This window comes from Protopterus annectens, chromosome 17.part0 (assembly GCF_019279795.1).
Source record: "Protopterus annectens isolate FY-2018-M chromosome 17.part0, PAN1.0, whole genome shotgun sequence".
NCBI lineage: Eukaryota > Metazoa > Chordata > Ceratodontiformes > Protopteridae > Protopterus > Protopterus annectens.
The window spans coordinates 322,136,413-322,157,801 of NC_056751.1; the positions used below are offsets into that span (position 1 = coordinate 322,136,413).

Here is a 21,389-nt window from a genome sequence, read left to right on the forward strand (position 1 = left end):
GTGTTCCAAAGACATTACTGCAACTTATAAATCAAGAAATAATAAAAACAAATGTTTCAGTTTCCAACCACAGTGGTCCTTTAAAGGTTAACAGAGTGTATGAAGAACACAAATGACAAACCACAGGGACCCATTGGAAAAATAGTGCTGCTGCTGTCTAGACATTCTCAAAGTAAGAATAATTTATGAGTACTGCTATTCTAAGTGAATTGACAGAGCAGCTTAAAGGAGGTGTGCTCAAAAAATGTCATCTTCTGTGGACACAGAGTACACTGTGGGAGAAAGAAACCTCAGTCAACCAAAGACAGCACACCAGCAATTTCATCTTAATTATTTTGGGGCATAACCACTTAAATGTTTTTATTTATTAATTCATTAATTTTGTTTTGGTAATTGGGTAAGTAAACTGTTTGAAATCTCTCTTTTAAAAATGACCCAGGCTCATTGAGCAGAATGTGTCAAAGAAATAGGTATGTGACAACACAGCATAGATTCACCTAAGGGAGGGGTGAAATGATGAAGCATTTTAAGACAGATGTGGGTCCCTGGCATGACTCTTCCTAGGATGCTTCTTCTTCTTCTTTCAGATGCTCTTGTTAGGGGTCGCCACAGCAGATCAACTGTTTCCATTTCTTCCTGTCCTCTGCATCTTGCTCTGTCACACCACCCACCTGCATGTCCTCTCTCACCACATCCATAAACCTTATCTTAGGCCTTCCTCTTTTCCTTTTACCTGGTAGCTTCATCCTTAGCATCTTTTTCCCAGTATACTCTGCATCCCTCCTCAGCACATGTCCAAACCAATGCAATCTTGCTTCTCTGGCTTTGTCTCCAAACCTTCCAACCTGGGCTGACCCTCTAATATATTTATTCCTAATCCTGTCCATCCTCGTCACACCCAGTGCAAATCTTAACATCTTCAACTCTGCCACTTCAAGCTCTGACTCCTGCCTTTTTGTCAATGCCACTGTCTCCAACCCATATAACATAGCTGGTCTCACTACCCTCTTGTAGACCTTCCCTTTCACTCTTACTGGTACTCATCTGTCACAAATCACTCCTGACACTCTTCTCCACCCACTGCATCCTGCCTGTACTCTCTTCTTCACCTCTCTCTCTTCCACACTTCCACTATTACTCTGAACTGTTGATCCCAAGTACTTAAACTCATCTACCTTCACCACCTCTACTCCCTGCATCCTCACCATTCCTCTATCCTCCCTCTCATTCACACACACACATATTCTGTCTTAGTCCTGCTGACCTTCATTCCTCTTCTCTCTAGAGCATATCTCCACCTCTCCAGGGTCTCCTCCACCTGTTCCCTACTCTCACTACAGATCACGTCATCTGCAAACATCATAGTCCACAGGGACTCCTGTCTGATCTCATCTGTCAACCTGTCCATCACCATTGCAAATAAGAAAGGACTCAGAGCTGATCCTTGATGTAATCCCACCTCCACCTTAAATGCATCCGTCACTCCCACTGCAGACCTCGCCGCTGTCACACTACCCTCGTACATATCCTGTACCACTCTTACATACTTCTCTGACACACCCGACTTCCTCATACAATACCACAACTCCTCTCTAGGCACCCTGTCATATGCTTTCTCTAAATCCACAAGGACACAATGCAACTCCTTCTGACCTTCTCTGTACTTCTCCATCAACACTCTCAGAGCAAACATCGCATCTGTAGTGCTCTTCCATGGCATGAAACCATACTGCTGATCACTAATCATCGCCTCCCTTCTTAACCTAGCTTCCACTACTCTTTCCCATAACTTCATGCTGTGACTGATCAGTTTAATCCCTCTGTAATTACTACAGCTCTGCACATCACCCTTATACTTAAAAATTGGTACCAAAACACTTTCTCCATTCCTCAGGCATCCTCTCACTTTCCAAGATTTCATTAAACAATCTAGTTAAAAACTCCACTGCCATTTCACCTAAATACCTCCATCCTTCCACAGGTATGTCATCTGGACTAACAGCATTTCCGTTCTTCATCCTCTTCATAGCTATCCTTACTTCCTCCTTGCTAATCCACTGCACTTCATGATTCACTATCCGCACATCATCCAACCTTCACTCCCTCTCATTCTCTTCATTCATCAACCCCTCAAAGTACTCTTTCCATCTGCTCAACACACTTACCTCGCTTGTGAGTTTCCCTCATTATCCTTTATCACCCTTACCTGCTGCACATCTTTACTAGCTTGGTCCCTCTGTCTAGCCAATCGGTACAGGTCCTTTTCTCCCTCCTTAGTATCCAACCTTTTATACAACTCTTCATACGCCTTATCCTTAGCCACCTCTCTCTTTGCCATGCACCTCATCTCCTTATACTCTTGCCTACTTTCTTCATCTCTTTGACAATCCCACTTCTTCTTCGCCAACCTCTTTCTCTGTATACTTTCCTGTACTTCTTCATTCCACCACCAGATCTCCTTGTTCTCCTTCCTCTTTCCAGATGTCACACCAAGTACCTTTCTAGCCATCTCTGTTACTAGCTCTGCTGTAGTTACCCAGCTATTCAGTAACTCTTCACTGCCACCCAGTGCCTGTCTTAACTCTTCCCTGAACATCACCTCACAATTACCCTTTTTCAATTTCCACCATTTGATCCTTGGTGCTGCCCTCACACTCATCCTCCTCTTCTTAATCACCACTGTCATCCTACAAACCACCATCCTATGCTGCATAACTACACTTTCCCCTGCCACCACTTTACAGTCTCCAATCTCATTCAGACTGGCCCTGCTACATAAGATATAATCCACCTGTGTGCATCTTCCTCCACTCTTGTATGTCACCCTATGCTCCTCCCTCTTGTTAAAATACGTATTCATCACAGCCATGTCCATCCTTTTCGCAAAATCCACTACCATCTAACCTTCTGCATTCCTTTGCTTAACACCATACCTACCCATCACTTCCTCATCCCCTCTGTTCCCTTCACCAACATGCCCATTGAAATCTGCTCCAATCATCAGTCTCTCACCATTGGGTACAGTCATCACCACTTCATCTAACTCACTCTAAATTTTTTCTTTCTCATCCATAACACACCCAACTTGTGGAGCATATGCACTAACAACATTCATCATTACACCATCAGTTTCCAGCTTCATAAACATCACTCTATCCAACACTTTTTTCACCTCCAAAACACTCTTAGCATACTGTTCCTTCAGGGTAATGCCTACACCATTTCTCCTCCCATCCACACCATGATAAAACAATTTGAAACCACCTCCAATACACCTAGCCTTGCTCCCCTTCCATCTGGTCTCTTGCACACACAATATACCAACCTTCCTTTGGGCCATCATATCAGCTAGCTCTCTCCCTATACCAGTCATACTGTCAACATTCAAAGTTCCGACCCTCACTATCACAGTCCTAGCCTTTACCTGCCTTTGGGCGGGCATGCCTTCCCCCTCTTCTCCTCCTTCGGCCAACGGTAGCCCAATTTCTGCCAGCACCCTGTTGGCCAACAGTACTGGTGGCGGTCGTTGTTAACCTGGGCCTCGACCGATCCGGTATGTATTTCTGTACTGTTGTCTGCATGTATGATTTGGCAAAATTTTATGCCGGATGCCCTTCCTGATGCAACCCTCCCCATTTATCCGGGATTGGGACCGGCACAAAGAAATGCACTGGTTTGTGCATCCCCAGTGGCTGGGTTGACTCTTCCTAGGATGCTAAAGAATAAAAAACAAAGTTGTAATTCAATAATGCAGGGGCTGCACACTGAATTCAGGTGTATACCAAATTATCAATGTAAGACTGTACTGAGATTCAGTACATCACTTATGAACCATTAAAACAGCACCCAACCATCAAACTCAGCAAAGCTGAAAAAATGGTGTTTTTGCAGAGGAACCCCTGCACCCATACACCTCTGCATCTCTAAATATACTAACATCAGGGTTGCATATCAGTGGAGAAAACAGCAAAACTCCTAACCCCACTGTTGTGCAATCTCCCTGATCTCTGGTAACAGATTTACACAAGGCACTCCACACCCTAATATCTCTACATATATTAACTCTAAGACTGCACAACAGTAGAGAAAAGGGAAATCTGTCTTGTGCCTACTGTTACCCAATCTCAGGAAAATCCATTTTGACATAATTTTTATGACAAAAGGAGCTACAAGTATTCTAATGGAAAGAAGTGAGATACCAGTTAAACATTAATTACAACTTTTTGATTAGATGGGATACTAAATATACCAAAGTGGCCAAACATTATTTATTTTCAACAGCTTCTAGCTTTATAATTCTAAGTTCCTACTCCCCTGAGCCATATGTAATTCAACATCCAGGCCCTGGAAAGACTGAAACAGCATCATCCACAAACCTCAGTAAAATCCTACCACAAAATTATGTTATTTATGGGAGGCTTTTTGAATTGACTTGAACTGCATGTCACAGAAAGCTCAAGATTTTATGAAAAAATGCAGTGGACACACACAGATAAATATGTTTATCTGTGAGCAATTCTCATGATGTGATATCTGAATAAACAATTCACTCTATTCTGGTGTTTCTTTTAGGCAAATAATTGACCGTAAGACCACTTTCTAGGTGTACTGTTCATTTACTGAAGTATGCTACATATCCACCTGGACCTCATTCATTTTACTAGCTGGGCTATCTGGGCTTGGTTATATCAACATTATAGCACAACAGGAATGACTTAATCCTTGTGGTGCCTCTTGCTGAAATAAACTAGACAGATTTCATGCGATCAGGTGTACTAAATAAAAGAAAATTTGCTAGGCTGTAGTCACACTTTTTAAACATGTAGGTGGTCCTGTGACGAGTTGGAAACAAGTTAGGCATGGAATATATACACTATTCAGCCCTTTTGCTTCAAAAGCAAGGCATTCTTCTGCACTCCCATTATTGGGGATCAAAACGGAGCTTTAACTATCAGTAGTGCTGATGAGCTGGGAAAGGCTAAGCAGATATCATCTAGCTCTCTTTTTCCAGAGAGATGAGAATGTCAGAACTTTAACAACAATGCATAACACACCTTGCAGTTTTGTTCAAAACTTGCTGTTGTTTGGGATACAACATAGGACTTGTTTTGTAGCAGCTTTTTTAACAGTGTAATTAATTTGGATGGTCTCTGTAATATCTGCTACACCACTGGGTTAGAGTGATGCAGTCAGCTCTGTCTGTGTTGCAACCCATAAGGGCAGTATCTCTATATTTGGGAGATAGAAGAGAGAGAAAACAGTCCCTGTCATGGGGTTTAACAATTGAATTGTCTGGCATCTTTTCCAGTGGGTCTATATCACCAAATCGAAAAGACCGGTAATCGAACGGCATTTACTTCGAAAATGCCATTTATTGAAGTCACTCTTGTGGGGTCTGCACCCCACACACACCCCGATAATTATATATACCAACTCCGAGATCACACTACAGTGAGGAAAGGGCATATTTTCCAATCTTCACTGTACCGTGATCTCACAATAAACACCTCGATGAATGGCAGTTCGATGTGAAATGCCATTTGATTACTGGTCTTTTTGATTTGGTGATATAGACACTTTTCCAGCTAATGTCATACAGCAAACTGTTCAATTTTCTGTGAAATATGTTGTATAGTTTTTCTGATTAGCTCATCTATAGTCCCAAAGACAAGCTGTAGGAGAATGAATGTAAATACAATATAATGCTATTTAAAATTATCTTCTGTGACTTGCACTAGATTTTTCAATGAATGCAAATGATTTAGACACAAAGAATGTATGAAACTCAGAGATAATAATTTAGTGAGATGGAGTTTGTGCACAAAATCCTTTGCATTCTCCACTGAGTGTTATGCCATGAGATCTCTTACATCCTTTAGTAGCATCTTTCCAGCAATAATTTGTGTTGATATTAACATCTGTGTGTGCTCACAAATAAAGAAATGTTCACAAGTTTTATTCTGAAGTTTAGGCAGTCTGTTCAGGGAGTCTAATAATGCCTGAAATCTGGACAGGAAATATGAATATTCAGCTGTAGACAGACAAGTAGGTAGAGGACATTACTGTTTCTTAATTAGCTTTGCACTCCATGCTTTTCACTCTGTAACATCATAGGGAGTGTGTGAATAATAACAGAGATTTAAATAATAGTTAATGCTTCCTGAATCATGATGTACTGTATTATATTGCAGTCAACTCCTGGATTAACTTACCTAGAGAATTACTCTTTGGCAACACAGTCAGCAACCCAGGACTGAGTAGCAAGTGCAGAAGTTGGGAGTACTCATCCAGAAAAATGGCCCAAAGTGGACATACACATGCTGTCCCATCTCTGTGAGAGAGAGTGTATGACTGGCCTCACCATGGAATGTCATCTCATGGAGTCTTACAGTCTGAGTACTAAGGCAAGCTGTGTAACAGAGAAACATTATGTAAACATCAAACCATTTCACAGGTCGTGGTGGATCACCTCTTTTCCTGGTGTATTTTTGTGTACAGCTGACATCTAGTAGGCTGATTTGGGGGAAAAATGGAATGGTACTATTCATAAAAAGGTAACATTTACAAGACAATGAGAGGTGCACAGGAGAAGTCAGAAAATAATTTTAAAAATACATAATCCACTAACTCAGCATATTTGTTTTCCAAAAGTCTTTGTTTAAAAACATCGAACTATAAGAAATGAATAAACTGTTGAAATAAACAAAAATACAGGCAACCTTATGTCCGTGTAGCAAGACTTAAACCAGCAGTAAGCCAAAAACCAAAATTCCTTTAACGCAAAAGTTTAATTTTCATAGAAACAAGCATTTTCGCCGTGACCCCTGTCACAGCTTCATCAGAAGGATACAATGGAACAGTTTAAAAACACCCTTTTAAATAACAGAACAGGAAGTGAACAAATAATTACATTTCCTGTGAGAACTCATTAATATAGCTAAAATAAGAACCAAAAAAATATCTTATTCTTACTTAACAACATCCTAAAAGAAAATATATATTTATAATTTAAAAATTAGACATAAAAAACCTTGTATTAAACAATACATAAATATATACACACGGTTTCAGTATGTATTTTCCCAGAAATATAAGTAATTACCTATAGTAACTCTTTAATTTTAAAACTGTTGATATATTGCAGTTTTCGTTAAGGCCAGGCGGCCTAAATGCATCCAAATTTAATTGCCATAACAATTCTACATTTTCGAGAATCATAGGGGTTGGACCACCACGAATATTTGGAACAACGTGGTCAATGCCCATAAAATTAAAGCTATGGCCTGGGTTGGTATCTACATGTTTGGCCAATGCATTTTCTAATAAGGATTTCCTTATTGCATATAAATGTTGGTAAATCCTTTCTTTTAGCTTACGGTTAGTCTTTCCTATGTAAAAGGATGAACAACAGTTACATAAAGCAATATAAACAACCGATTTAGACTCACAGGTAATTTTATGATGGATAAAAAACTTTTTCCTCCTTACTGTAAAAGAATTGCCTGTTTTCAGAAATTTACATGTATTACAAAAACCACATTTAAAAGAACCCGTGGTTCTAGTAAAGTCATGTGAACATGCTGTATGTTGTAAAAGATCTTTTAAATTACTGCCTCTTCTGTAAATGACAGAAGGGCGCACACCTAATTTGTCAATTAAAGAAGGAGAATTTATAGCTAAGGGCCAATTTTTTAAAATAATAGCCCAGATGCTTGTTGAATTTAAGTTATATTGGGTGATAAAACTCAAAGAGAAATTTGGTTCTGCACAAATAATACAGTTCTCATTTTCAATAAATTCAGTGTCAGAAGTTGGATCAACAAAATTATATTGGTCAAGCAGAGGTTTATATACACCTTTCACCCTTTTAGCGTCGACTTCATGAATAAGTTCATCAATTAGTGGTAGGGGGTAACCTCTGTTGGTAAATAAATTTTTTAGAAATAGACATTCAAGTCTAAAATCTTCCATAGTACTGCACATCCTTCCTGCACGTACTAACTGTCCCTTAACAATGGACTTTTTTTGTTTTGGTGGGTGGAAACTAGTATAGTGCAGGAAGGAATTGCAGTAAGTTGGCTTTCTAAAGATAGTTGAGTAATAAGCCCCACCATTAAAGTCCTTAGCCAGTCTCACATCCAGATAATCTACCTCTGTTGTTGAGAATTTATAAGTGAAATTCAAAAATTCAGTTGTAGCATTCAAAGAGTGTACAAAAGTTCTAGCTTCATCTATATTGCCCCTAAAAAGGACGAATATATCGTCCAAAAATCTAGTGTAGTAAACAACGTGCTGCACGAGATTCTCATTGGACTTTATAAAATGTTTCTCCCAAAATGCCACAAACAAATTAGCCACAGATGCCCCACATGGCGAACCCATGGCTATTCCACACTTTTGCAAGTAGAAATGCTGATCAAATATGAAAAAATTAGAAGAAAGCACTATGCCCAAAAGTTCTGTAACCACATCTATCTCAACCTGAGGAGCATCCAGATCTTTAAGCATAAGTTGAATCCATTCAACAGCCTCATTATGAGGAATAGATGTGTATAAATCGACAACATCTATTGTCAAAAAATTCAAATCTGGGTTGAATTTAATGCTATTAATATCACGCAGGAAAGACCATGAGTCTTTACAAATAGAAGTAATTTTCTTTACATATTTTGACAAGATGTTGTCGATTAATTTTGAACAAGGGTAGGTCATGGATGATTGTTTAAAAACATGGGGTCTTGTAACCAACCCAAAGGCTCAGAATCAAGGCATCCATCTGTACTCTTTAATACTGGGGAACAAAAGCAAGCCTTAGCAATTAGCAAGGCTGATCAGATGGGAAAGGATAAGCAGTCGTCAGCAAGCTCCCCTTTCCCATAGGGTGTGTGTGCATGAAAAGTTAACATGAATGTGTAACACCTGATAGATACCTGTGGCCCTGCAGATCAGTGCTGCACTAAATGGTTGAAAATATTGCGTGAATGGGTGTACCTTCATTGAAGGTTGTGTGTCAGGGCTGGTAACTCGGCACGAAAAAATCAACTACCAATCATTAGCGGACCGGAGTTCCACTGTGGCGACCCCTAACCGGGAAAAGCCGAAAGACTCAACATTGCAGAACATTAGGGCATCATTGAAGGTATGCATATATCATTGTTATGTTCACTGCACACTATACTGCCATAGGTTGACAGGCACTTTGATGGGTAGGCCTGAGGATGTCCCAAGAGAATTTCAGTCCTCTAATTCTGCTGCTGGCTACTTGGTCAAGGGAAGGATTAACCACAAGGCCACAATCTCTGGAAATTCATAAATATTCTGCTGGATTAGTCAGGGGGTGGCTGCTAAGAAACAAGAGTGGTCTCTGAAATATGCGTCTTATGAATCAGGAGGCCACAGTACATTATTGGCTGTCAGCAAAAATACATGCAGTCAAAAATGAATGTATTGTTTTCTTATTCAGTAATCTATGTCTCTTAAAATGTAAAATTTGTCATCCTGCAGGAGATTTTACATTCCAGACAAAGGCAGCAATTTCCATCATAATATTTATAATTCTTTGGTACGTGGAGCAGTGGAGGAAAGGATCAGGTAATTATAACATTTTTTCAACCAACATTTATCTCATTTTCTTCTAAGTCTGCAGTTGGCACTGCTATAGAAGGGCAAAGAATGCTGATGAATTACTAAGCTCTCTCTTTAGCTAGTAGGTATCAATCTATATTATATATAACATTACTGAGAAAACTGCAGAGAGAACCGAGGCTGCTGTTGTGATGTTATGAAAATAAGTCTGGACTTATGATATACAGAATGCTTCACTCCCAAATATAACAGACTTAAAATATTATCATCAGGAACTGTTCATAGTAAACAGATTTTCAGTTATAGAATGAACTCATTAAATGCACAAAATAAAAACATTAATAACAAGTACATTCTCGTATACAAATTTCATTTGTATGGTAACTTTTGCTGCTGCCTATAAAATAGCAAGATTGTAGGGGGAGGTACAAAGCCATTCTGAGTCAGTTATTAAACTATGCTTCTAACATAAGGAATTAAGAAGAGAAAAGAATTGGAGAGTCTTGAGGAAGTGCACAAGGTATATTCCTATTCATTCAAAACATCCCTCTAACTGACAATATTTATATAGGATAAACACCTATCCCTATTTATGCAGTTTTGTCATACAAAAATAAGAACAAAATAGAAAAATGACATGTCCTGAGATTTTAGGGCAACAAAAATATTTCCTATGCTTCCTGTAGTATTTGCATAACAAATTTGTATCTGAAACATTTTACTGGGATATAAAGCAACAGAAACTATTAACAATCTACAAAGAGTGAGCTTTTAATTTGGCAAAGTGAAGTCCAGTTTTTGCACTGGTCAGATGTCCTGCAAACATGTCCCATTTTGGGCATCTGAAGAGGTGGCAACCATGTATTTCTGCCAAAGGTGTTACTTGCAAAATTTGCTTCTCCAAAAGACTGAACCCTACATGCATTGATGAAATGGAAGCTGAGTTTTGTGAGTTTTTTTGCTTTTAACAAGTTTTTATAGGTTGTTTTAATTCACAAATTAAAGCATTTGCTTACTTTTAAAACGTTCAACAGCAGCACAGATCTTATCCTAGAATTTATGTATTTCCATAAACAACCAATTTTAAACATCAGATTAAAAATTTATTTACTCTATTTAGCTATCGACAATATATGTGTGACTCATTATAATATAATGACTTTCAGGACTTTTAACATTTTTGTTTTGCATTTGCAATTCTCCTTGAGAGGTAATACTGGAAGATGAGGAAGTAAGATTATTGTTTCTTTGGTTTAATTTCTTCAGGACTTTTGGGTTTGTAATACCATGTCAGGAATGGACCCCATTCCTAAGTCAAAGTATGGTTACATTTCATGAAATTAGTGTTGTTTCAGTCTTTGGTGTTAGCCAAATATGCTCTTTCCAGCACCTGCAATGTGCCCAGAACTGACTCCTTCTGCAATTCCTACAGAATTACATGTATTGGTAGCATAAATTCTTTAAAACTGCTCCCACTACTATTGGAACTCCCTGGGTATCCTTCTCCCACATTGCCCTCATTTCTGCCTGCAAATCCTGATATTGTATGACATTGTGTCCCTCTCTACATTAGACACTGTAATCACTGGGTTTAGCAATTTCAATAACCAATGCTATTTTTGTCTTCTTTTCATGGACTACTATGCCTGGTTTTCTCACATTTATTTTTTGAACTGTTGGTAATGAATGATCCCATGTGATACAAATGTCATCATTCCCTATAATGCTTTGTGGCTTATGTTTCCAATTCTTCTCAGCTACTTCAATATTGTAATGTTTGCACAATCCCCAGTGCAACAGTCTTGGCACATTAGTATGCCTTTCAGTATACAGGCCCTCTGCCATTAGTGCATCACACCCAGCAACAAAATGTGCAATTTTTTCCGGTTCTGTTGTACAGAACCTGCATTTGTCTGTTTCTCTCACATGTTCAATGGACATTGTAAACCACTGTGTACGCCGTCCACTATCCTGGGCTGCTAATCTTAACTTTTCACCTTCTGGTTTACATTCACCTTTCCTTAACCATTCCTGTGTCAGATCCTGATCGACATGAGGTTGTTACAAGACTTTTCTATACGTGTCATTATATTTATGCCTTTATCGACATGAGGTTGTTACAAGACTTTTCTATATGTGTCACTATATTTATGCCTTTATCGACATGAGGTTGTTACAAGACTTTTCTATACGTGTTGCTATGTTTATGCCTTTATCGACATGAGGTTGTTACAAGACTTTTCTATACGTGTCACTATATTTATGCCTTTATCGACATGAGGTTGTTACAAGACTTTTCTATACGTGTCACTATATTTATGCCTTTTCCTCATTTTTTTACCCTCATCTGATCCTCCCCTTATATTCTTTTTTTGTTTGTTTTTTGGCACATTCAGTTGCTGCCTGATTTTGGTTTCCCTTCCCACTTGACACCAGTATGCTTCTGCTAAACTAATCAGGAAAGTCATCTTAGGTTTGTTCTCTGCATGTTTCAAAACTTTCACTATGTTTGTAGGTCAGTAAAAATGTATGCAGTCCTTCGATTGCAGATCTATACATGTAATCAGTTTTGAGGAGGCCCATACCTCCTTCAGAATGAGGGATATAATCTTGGTATACACTCATACTTATATATTATTTGATAAGTGTGAAGCATTTTTCTTGTTTTCTTGTCCAAATGATCCAATAACTTTAAGGGCCAGTCAATCAACCCAAAACCGTGAGTTAGAACAGGAAGAGCAAATTGGTTTATAGCTTTGGACTTTGGGATGTTTTCAGTATTAATTTCAATCTTATAAAATATTTCTTACTGAATTTTCTTTGCATTTATTCATGTTTTATTATCGATCCACCACTTCCCAAATATTTATACAATCCCTCCTGTCCAAGTTCCTTTATATCACATTCCTGCCCCAGATGATATTTTCTTGGTGCTGCAGCTTTCCCAATTCCCACTTTAAATGTTGCTTTTGCACATTTATCAAGACCAAATGACATTCTTATATCATCTGAGAAAGTTTCTGACTACTTACAGTTGTGCTTTCAGTTCATCATTTGATGAATTATACAGTTTTAAATCATCCACAAAAAGATGAGAAGTCTTTACATTTTGTTTTTGTTTGGAAGATGAATTGCAACCATGACCTTATCTGTTAAGTAAACAGCTTAATGGGTTAAGGACAAGACAAAAGAGTAGCTGTGACAGAGTGTAACCCTTGAATATCCCTCTTTGAATTTTTATCCCTGGGATAATAATTTGCCCTTTATCATGGCTTAGCTGCAAAGCGGTTTTCCACTGTTTCATGGTGACTGTAATGTAAGTGATCAGTGTATAGTGTATCTTATACACCTGTAAATTCTCCTTTATCTCTGAATGTGGGATGCTGTCAAATACTTTTTTTGTAATCTACCCATGCTATACTTAGATTATTTCCCTTTTTATAATTCTCCATTATGGCTTTATTTAACAACAAATGATCCTTTGTTCCATATGACTTTCTTTTGTTACACTTTTGTTCTACTGTCATGATTGAGTTTTCTTCTAAATAACTATAGGCAAGCTACTGGTCTATAGTTTTTAGAATAGCTTGCAGGTTCACTCTTAAGCAGGAGTATTTTTTTTCTGTTGTTAACCAGGGTGGCATGTGTTTGGGGTGCACATATAAGTAGTTCTTACACAGGGCTAAGCCTTTGTGTAATGATCTTTATAGGTTCATAGATGTGTACTAAGCCAATAGCCCTGGAGTCTTTACAAGTCTAGCCCATAGAAGTGCCCTGGCATCATGCCAACATTAGTTCCTGCTGCCTCTATCAAGTAGAGCCACTGGAGTGATCCCCAGAGTGAACTTTCTATTTCACATCCACTCATCAAGATTTCTCTTGAAAAGGGCCAGTCAGGTTCTTTGCTTGACATGTATGAGAAGTCCATTCCAGGGCATGGGCAGTCTCTGGGTTATGAACCTGTCCATCCAGCATATTCTGTTGATTATGGTAATGAGGTTGAGGTCCCTGGAGCATGTGGTGCAGAGGGATTGGGATTTCTTTAGGTGTAACATTTCTAACAAGGCTGGTCAGACATGGCTTTGTAAGTCAAGCAGAGATTGCCTCTTAATAGATGATATGAGACAGAGAAAAGCTGGAGTGTTTTGAGTCTGTCCATGTAGGGCAAGTGTTTAAGGCCTAGAATCCTCTTCATGAGGTACTTTTGTGGCCTTTCCAGCTGTTGCAAGTGTTTAGTGCAGTACATGCCAAATGGGGATTATACTCAATGATTGGTCTAATGAGGGAAGAGTAGAGAGAGATGATGACCTCTTTCTTCCTGGATGCAAAACTCTTGGTAATGAGATGTGCCACATAGAATGACTTTCTGACCACAGTGGCAATGTGGTGGTCTAAGGAGACGTTGCTGTCAACCTGTGTCCCCAGATCTCTTATAACATCTTCAGTGTTTAGTGGGCTACTATCAATGTGGTAATTAGTGGGAACTGAGTTTTTCCCAAAGGGAATGATGACACATTTTTTGGCATTAAGCTTAAGGCCATGGTTTCAACACCTGTCGTTGGTCTCAGTGAGGCCTTTCTGTAGGATGTCTACATCACTTGGGGAGTTAATAATGCCTCCCAGCTTGCAATCTTCGGTGAACTTGGTCAGCTAGAGTCCCTCCATGTTGGCCTGGACTTCTGAGAAGTAGATGCCAAACAGAAGATCCAGGACCGATACCTGTGGGACTCCACTCGTGACTGATCAGCAGTCTGACTTGGAGTCTGCTACTTTCACAATGTGGGTTCTATTTGTGAGCCAGTTTGCAACCCACCTAGTGATATAGGGTTTGATGCCTAGTTTGGTGGGTCTATCAATAATTCTTGAGTGGGAAATGGTATCAAAGGCCTGGGCCAGATCGGGGTAGGCTGTATGAACTGCCTTGCCCTCATCCACAGCTCTGGTGACTGACTCAAAGTAGTCAAGCAGGTTGAGCAGGCATGATCTACCCTTCGCATGGGATCCAGAGTTTGGAGATTCCCTATATTCTTGTTAATTAGGTCCATGATGATGCGTTCCATAACCTTACATATCAGACTCTTCTGGCTAATGGGGCAATAATTCCCAGGGTCTGTAGTCGCTCCCCTTTTATGAAGAGGGATGACTATAGCAGTGGGCCATTCTGTAGGGACAAAGCTTGAGGTGAGGCTGTGATTGAATAGGGCACACAGGTGTGATGCCAGTTCACTTTGCAGTTCATGTAGAACACAGCCAGGGATATTGTCAGGTCCCATGGAATCTGTATTCTTGGCCTTGGTCAATGCAGCTTTAACCTGTGCTGCAGTAATGCTGGGTGCCTGGCATTCTTCCAGTATTGTGATTGGTCCTTTGGGAGAGGGCAAAGTTGGCATTGAATCTGTCGGCCAGTATGTTGGCAATATCTGTTGGCTCAGTATAGGAGGTACCATTGTGCAGTAACTCATAGCAAATCTGGGTATTGCCGTGGAGATTCTTGGTATAACTGTAAAAGGCTTTGTGGTTGTTTTTAGTGTCTGCCACAATTCTGTCTTCATAGCTAGCTTTAGAGGTTTTGATGAGGTATCTCAACTTTTTGTTGAGGCTAATAAGGGAGTTTTTCCAGTCTTGGGACTTCACGTTTTTCTGCAACAGTTTCTTCCTTCTGTTGTAGAGTTTTGTTAATGGCAGGGGACCACCAGATTGGCTTCTTTTTTTGGAGGAGAGTGTCTTGGTTCTGTTGGGTATGGCTAGTTCCATGCATTTGTGTATAATTCGGCGGTCATGCACCTATTTTCCATTTGCATGGGTGCCATGAATTTAACCACCTCTGTTTTTAGGAGCCCAAAGTCAGCTTTGGAGAAGTTTTTCATGGTAGTTACCTTTGTTGGTGGTGTGTGTGAGATGTGGATTTCCATGGTAATTAGATTGTGGTCGAATCTAACCAGGGAGGCATTGACTATTGGTGTTGAGCAATGGTTACTCATGTTAGTAATAACCAGGTCAAGGATGTTGCTTCCTGTAGTGGGGGTAAGAATGAGCTGGTCCGGCGCAGTGTAATTAATGAATTCCAGGAAGCGTTGGGCAAGTGTATTGGTGTATGAGTAGTTTTCCCAGTTGATGGCAGAGTAGTTGAAGTCACCCACTATGAGAGTGTTGGGTTGGACCCTAACAGTTTCCAGGGTGCTTAGGAACATGGAGTGAGAGTCTTGGGACATGGATGGGAACCTATAGCAGGCTACAACCTGAATCGTCATCTTATCCACTGTTAAAGGTACCTGAAGTATCTCCAATGCATCATGCTGGGCTACTACTCTGGAGGTGAGCATATCCTTTATGAATATGGAGACGCCACCATTTTTGGAGCTTCGGTCCATGTTCTGGGGCTGAAAGGTGTGGAATGAGTTATAACCTGGTAGCGCAGGGGTGCTTTCTGCTGCTTTAAACCAGGTCACCACTACAGCACAAATGTCGATGTTCTCCATTTTGAGGAGTCCTTTGAGTGAGTGCATCTTGAGATTTAGACTTCTAGCACTGAGCAGCATGACCCCCAGATTGCATTTATTTATAGCTGTTACAGTGGTAATTTGGTCTTTGGAAAACCACCTAAAAAGGCACTATAGGGGTGGCAAGAGCCTTAGCCAGTATCCAGAAACCTAAGGGTGACTGATGCAGGCCATCTCTGGCAAAGCATCGAGGTCTGTCAATCATGTCATCCCAAGCAGACAGATACTGGATCCCCTTAAAATGACGCCAGAAGTTAGGTACTGCATTTGCCCTGGGCTTTTCCATTTGGGAGCTTTTCTTAGTTTTATTTCAATTTCTCTGGTCGTTACTTCATCCCGTTTCATATCCTCTATATTTGAACTTCTTACTTTTTCTTTTATTTCCTCTGTCTATTCAGCATCTTTGTTATGTCCCACAATGTCTTCACAGATATTTCTCCAAAATGTGTCTATTTCTTCTTTTTTTTTTTTTTCTTTTTTGGTGGTGTTTCTATTCCTTTTGCTTCGTTTCCCAATTCTGTATAAAACTTTTTTGGATCATCAATGAATTCCTTATTTTGTACTTTTCTTTTTCATTTATTTGCATATCTTCTAAGTTTTTCAGCCTTTGTTGATATCTTTTGTTTATTTGCAATGTTGTACTATAGATCCTGGTCTGTTCTAATAATTGCATGTTGCTTTTATCACGTCTGTCTTTCTAAGTATTTTTGTTGATCTGTTCCCTCTTCTATACTTTAACAGTGACACTTCTTGTCTTAATTGCTTCATAGTTTTCTCTATTTGATACTGCCAAGATGACATTTGATTTAGTCTCTTCTTTTCCCTTATTGCCCTGTATTTTTGTGGTCAAGACTTTATTTGATATTAATTTAGCGGCACAACAATATACCCTATTTACTCCCACTATATCACATGAATTTCTGTTAATAGTCTTGATTACTGTGTACATTTGTTTTATCAGACTTCCAACATTTTGGGTCTTACTATCTGTAGTCTATTTCTTTTATCGATCTTAATATGTCTATCCATCTCTATGAAATCAAGCAGCTCTTCCATTAAATCTTTTTCTTCTAAACTGAGTGCACATTCTTTATTTTCCATTTCCAGATGGCATTCTATAGAAAGTTCCATGACATCTTCCTGTAACATATTCTCTTCTGCTTCATACTGCATCATCCATTGCTCTTTCAAATGGGAACTCAGTGGCCTATCACTGCACAACATTGAATGCATCAGTTGCCACCGTTTTCTGTTCCCTCTCTTAGCTGTGTAACTAAAGCTGAACTTTTGTACTGATTTTCTACTTAAGGTTCCAGAGTATCTTCATGTGGCAACTGATCAGACGCTTCTTATTCCACCTGTTCTCATTATTTGTCATCTCACTATTCCATCATGCTGTAACATTACCAGTGTTGGATTTTCTACACTAAATCATTCAGTTCACAAGTAATTCATAGTTTTGGTTTCTATTTCTTTAACTACTGCATTACTAATCCTCTTTTCTACTTTCTGCCTTTGTTTTCTTTTTTTTTTTTTTGCATTATAAAATTTTCCATGTCCAGATGCCTTTGGTTATATTTCTCTTCAAATATCTTTGGTGCTGCTTTTATTTGAATTGATGAGTTTGCTTTCTCCTTTGTATAAATACTTCACCATATAAAATCTCTTTCTTTCCCATGTCCATATTTCTTCTTCAGATGTCTCCCGCTCCACCTGTTTCTCCTTACTTTAGGGACTCATTGTTCCATCATGCTGTGGCATAAACTATGCAAAACTTTCTAGAATAAATCCTTCAGTTCACAGGCATTCCATAACTTCAGCTTCTATTTAACTTCTACTTTAGTAATCTTCTGTTCTTCATCCCCCTTTGTGATCTTATTATTTATATTGTAAGTTTTTCCATATCTGGGTGCCTTTGCCTGTATTTCATTTCAAAAATTTTGGAGCTGCTTTCTTCTATTGATTAGTTTGACTTTCTCCTTTGCATAAATATTACCCAATATCAGATCTCTTTCTTTCCCATGTCCATGTTTCTTTTTTATACCTTTCAAAGATCTCTAGGTTTTGTTCTTTATATTTTCACACTTCCTCAGTTGCTCCTTTTTCCAAATGGCCCAAGGTTTCTTGGTCTATATAATGTTTTTCATAAATATGTTGAATTAATGAACATAAATTTGCATTTGAAGCTTTTGACAGTTTTCCTTGTGCAAGTATTTTTCTTTCCTGTAATTTCATTTAATCTTTTTGAATATATAATATCCAAAAATTCTGGGATTATTACAAAATATTCACAATACACAATTTATTTATTATCCTTAATAGGCATATCCGTTTTTTTGTGGACTATTACTTTCATTACTTTACTTCCTTTTTGTAGACAACTTCCTTCATCCTCCCCCCTCAGCCTGGCCTACCCCATTGTAGGAATGTTTCCATGTCCTGAGGATTATGCACTGTAATTTTTTCCAACCCTGGCACCAGTGCACCTACCCGGATTGGACACTTTTTTATCCTGGGACTTGTGCACCCAGCTGGCATTTGCGTTTTTAACCTACTTATATGGATATATGCTATATAAAGTACAGCCTATATATCAATCTCATATTGATGAGATTTTGTAAAAGCAGTGTCCACCTCGTGAAGGTACTCAATTCAATTCCAGCAATACTACTCTCCTTTGCTTGCTGATTTTATCTTTTGTCCATCCAAATTTTCTCTTCTGTTAGATAAGTTTCATTTAATATCAAATTATCTATCAAAGTACTTTAGACCACAGATCTATTTCATAATTTCTTGAAGGCAATATTTATTTTCTGATGTTGGATTCCTTAACTACTGCTTGTTAAAACAGAAGTGAAAACTAGTATCATCTCTTTTCCATTTTCTTATGATGGCTTTTCTTGCAACAGCTAAAATAGTCCATAAGAGGTTACATTGGCTTGCTTTCAAATTAATTTAACCCATTAAATAGAATACAATTTTTATTAATAAAAAAATTGTCGGATTACAGAATTTGAAGAAAGACATTTTCCTCCAGAATTCTTTCAGTAACGCATCATGCATAAAGTTAAGTCAACTTTGATTTCTGATTTGTACCTCCAACAATCAACTTTATTTCTATTCTTTTTATAGTTTATCATGAGTATAAGAGGCTCTATGTAGAAATTTTCAAATAAAAACATTCCAATACTGAACAAGTAAAGTTTTTCCAGCTGATTTCAACATAAGATTTGTATTGATTTCTGACAGATTTTCACAATCACGTTGTAGTATAAAGTTCCAAAGATCATGCATCTCTTCTTTGTAATTTATAAGAATATTATATAACTCTGATGATATAGGTGTATCATCTTTATTTTTGTATGCTATCTGACATAAAAAAAATCTAGTAATTTAGGAGCATCTTTATTCTGAGTGCATATTGTATCATAAATGTTTTTTTTTGAACAAAGCTTCAAGTTCCTTTAGTCATTATTCAGTCATATATGTCTAGAACAAACTCCATATTCAATCTCTGTGTAGTTTTCAAATCACAACTCCAAAACAATTATACTGCCCTATAAAAGGTTTCCTTTCCATTGACTCATTTTAAATGAACTCTTGATATGTCCTTTATTTAAACAAAATTATGAAATTAAACTAAACTAGTTTTTTTTTTAGTTCAAGGTAACCCAATATGAAGTTTTTTATCTTTTTATGTTATTACTATATTGTGAATAGGTAGGAGAGTATATATTGTATTGAAAATAACTGAATATTAACCACATTTTGTCAATAATTTCCAGAGAAGAGGGTCTCTATATCTTATTTGGATTGAATATTACCATAATTAGCTTTATAGTTGTTATCCAGCCAATGCACAATAACTTTAATGGAGGCAGCTTTGGTATAGGTTTCTATAGCTGGTAGTGAGATTCCTCCTCTGTCCCATGATCTAATGTGGTATTTATAGGCTACCCTTGGCATTTTGGGATATTATAAAAATCTTTGAAAGATTGTAATAAAGATGTTTAATGTGTTTCATTTCGAACAAGTGCAGTAATTTGAATTATTTATTTTTATGAGATGAAGTCGTTCTTCAAAATTGAAAATTTGTTTGTTCCAAGACTCAATCAATTTATTTATTCTATATATTTTTGTTTAATAATTTATGCCCCTTGTTTCTTCAGGAGTCTTTTTAGAATAATTCCTTAGTATTAAGATTATTGAGATATTAATGTTCTTAGATTTTAATATAAAATAGTTGGCTTTATTACTAACAAATTTCTCAAATGCTTTTATTTTGTATAGTTCTTTTACTGATATATTAATTTACATGACAGTCAACATTATGTCATCTGCAAACACTAACATTTTTGACTCATAGTTTCCTTCAGTTTTTACTCCATGAATATTAGTGCTTGATATAATAATCATTGCTAATGTTGCTATAGTTAGAGCAAACATAAGTGGGGGGGGCATCTTTATTTTGTACCTTTATTGAAATCCAATAGTTCAGGTGACACCTAACTTCATACTGGTTTTATCATAAAAAAATATTTTTATTAAGGAGATAAACTCAGTGAGGAAAGTCAAATAACTGTAAAACTTTAAAAATGTTGTCTCTAGAATCAAAGACCATTTTAATGTCAAGACTCAACATTTCTTATTTATTAAATCTATTAACAACTTTTAACTTTATCTTGCATTTGTCTTTTAAATATGAACTTTGATTATTATTGATTGAGGTATAAAAACTTTTAATATAGCTGTGAATATAAACATAAAAATGTCAAAGTCAATATAGCAATAACCGACGCCTGGGTGTGGGTAATGCTAAATTTACCCACGGTTGGCGTGGTTTGGCCCGAGGGACCAAACAAAGCCAACCGTGGGTAAATTTAGCATTACCCACACCCAGGCGTGGGTTATTGCTATTATACCATGACATTATTTAAGAAAAGAAACTATTACTTTTCTTAAATTATGGCATAGTATAATGCCTGTTTACTGCCCTTCCGCAGATGTCTGGCATCCGCGGCAGTTCTGATGTACTGCGCGCCTGCGCAGTACATCAGAGTTGCAAAAGCAACGGAGAAAGCAAGATCTCCGTTGCTTTTTAGTTCGCTATGTTAAATGAGTTTAACATAGCGAGACAGTTAAAATAAGCAACGGACATCTCCGCTGCTTATTTTAAAACTGTCTCGCTATGTTAAACTCATTTAACATAGCGAACATCAAAAAGCAACGGAGATCTTGCTTTCTCCGTTGCTAAACACTGTCTCACTAGGTTAAATAGGTTTAACATAGCGAGACAGCTTTAAA

General features: G+C 37.9%; 1 protein-coding gene across 1 annotated transcript in view; it reads left to right on the plus strand.

The window, feature by feature from the left end:
* LOC122791434 overlaps positions 1 to 21,389 on the plus strand; it is a 523,655-nt gene that overhangs the window by 353,825 nt on the left and 148,441 nt on the right. The window contains exon 7 of the mRNA XM_044059176.1: positions 9,505 to 9,591. Within this exon, the coding sequence (XP_043915111.1) occupies positions 9,505 to 9,591 (87 nt within the window). The remainder of the gene's footprint in view (positions 1 to 9,504; positions 9,592 to 21,389) is intronic.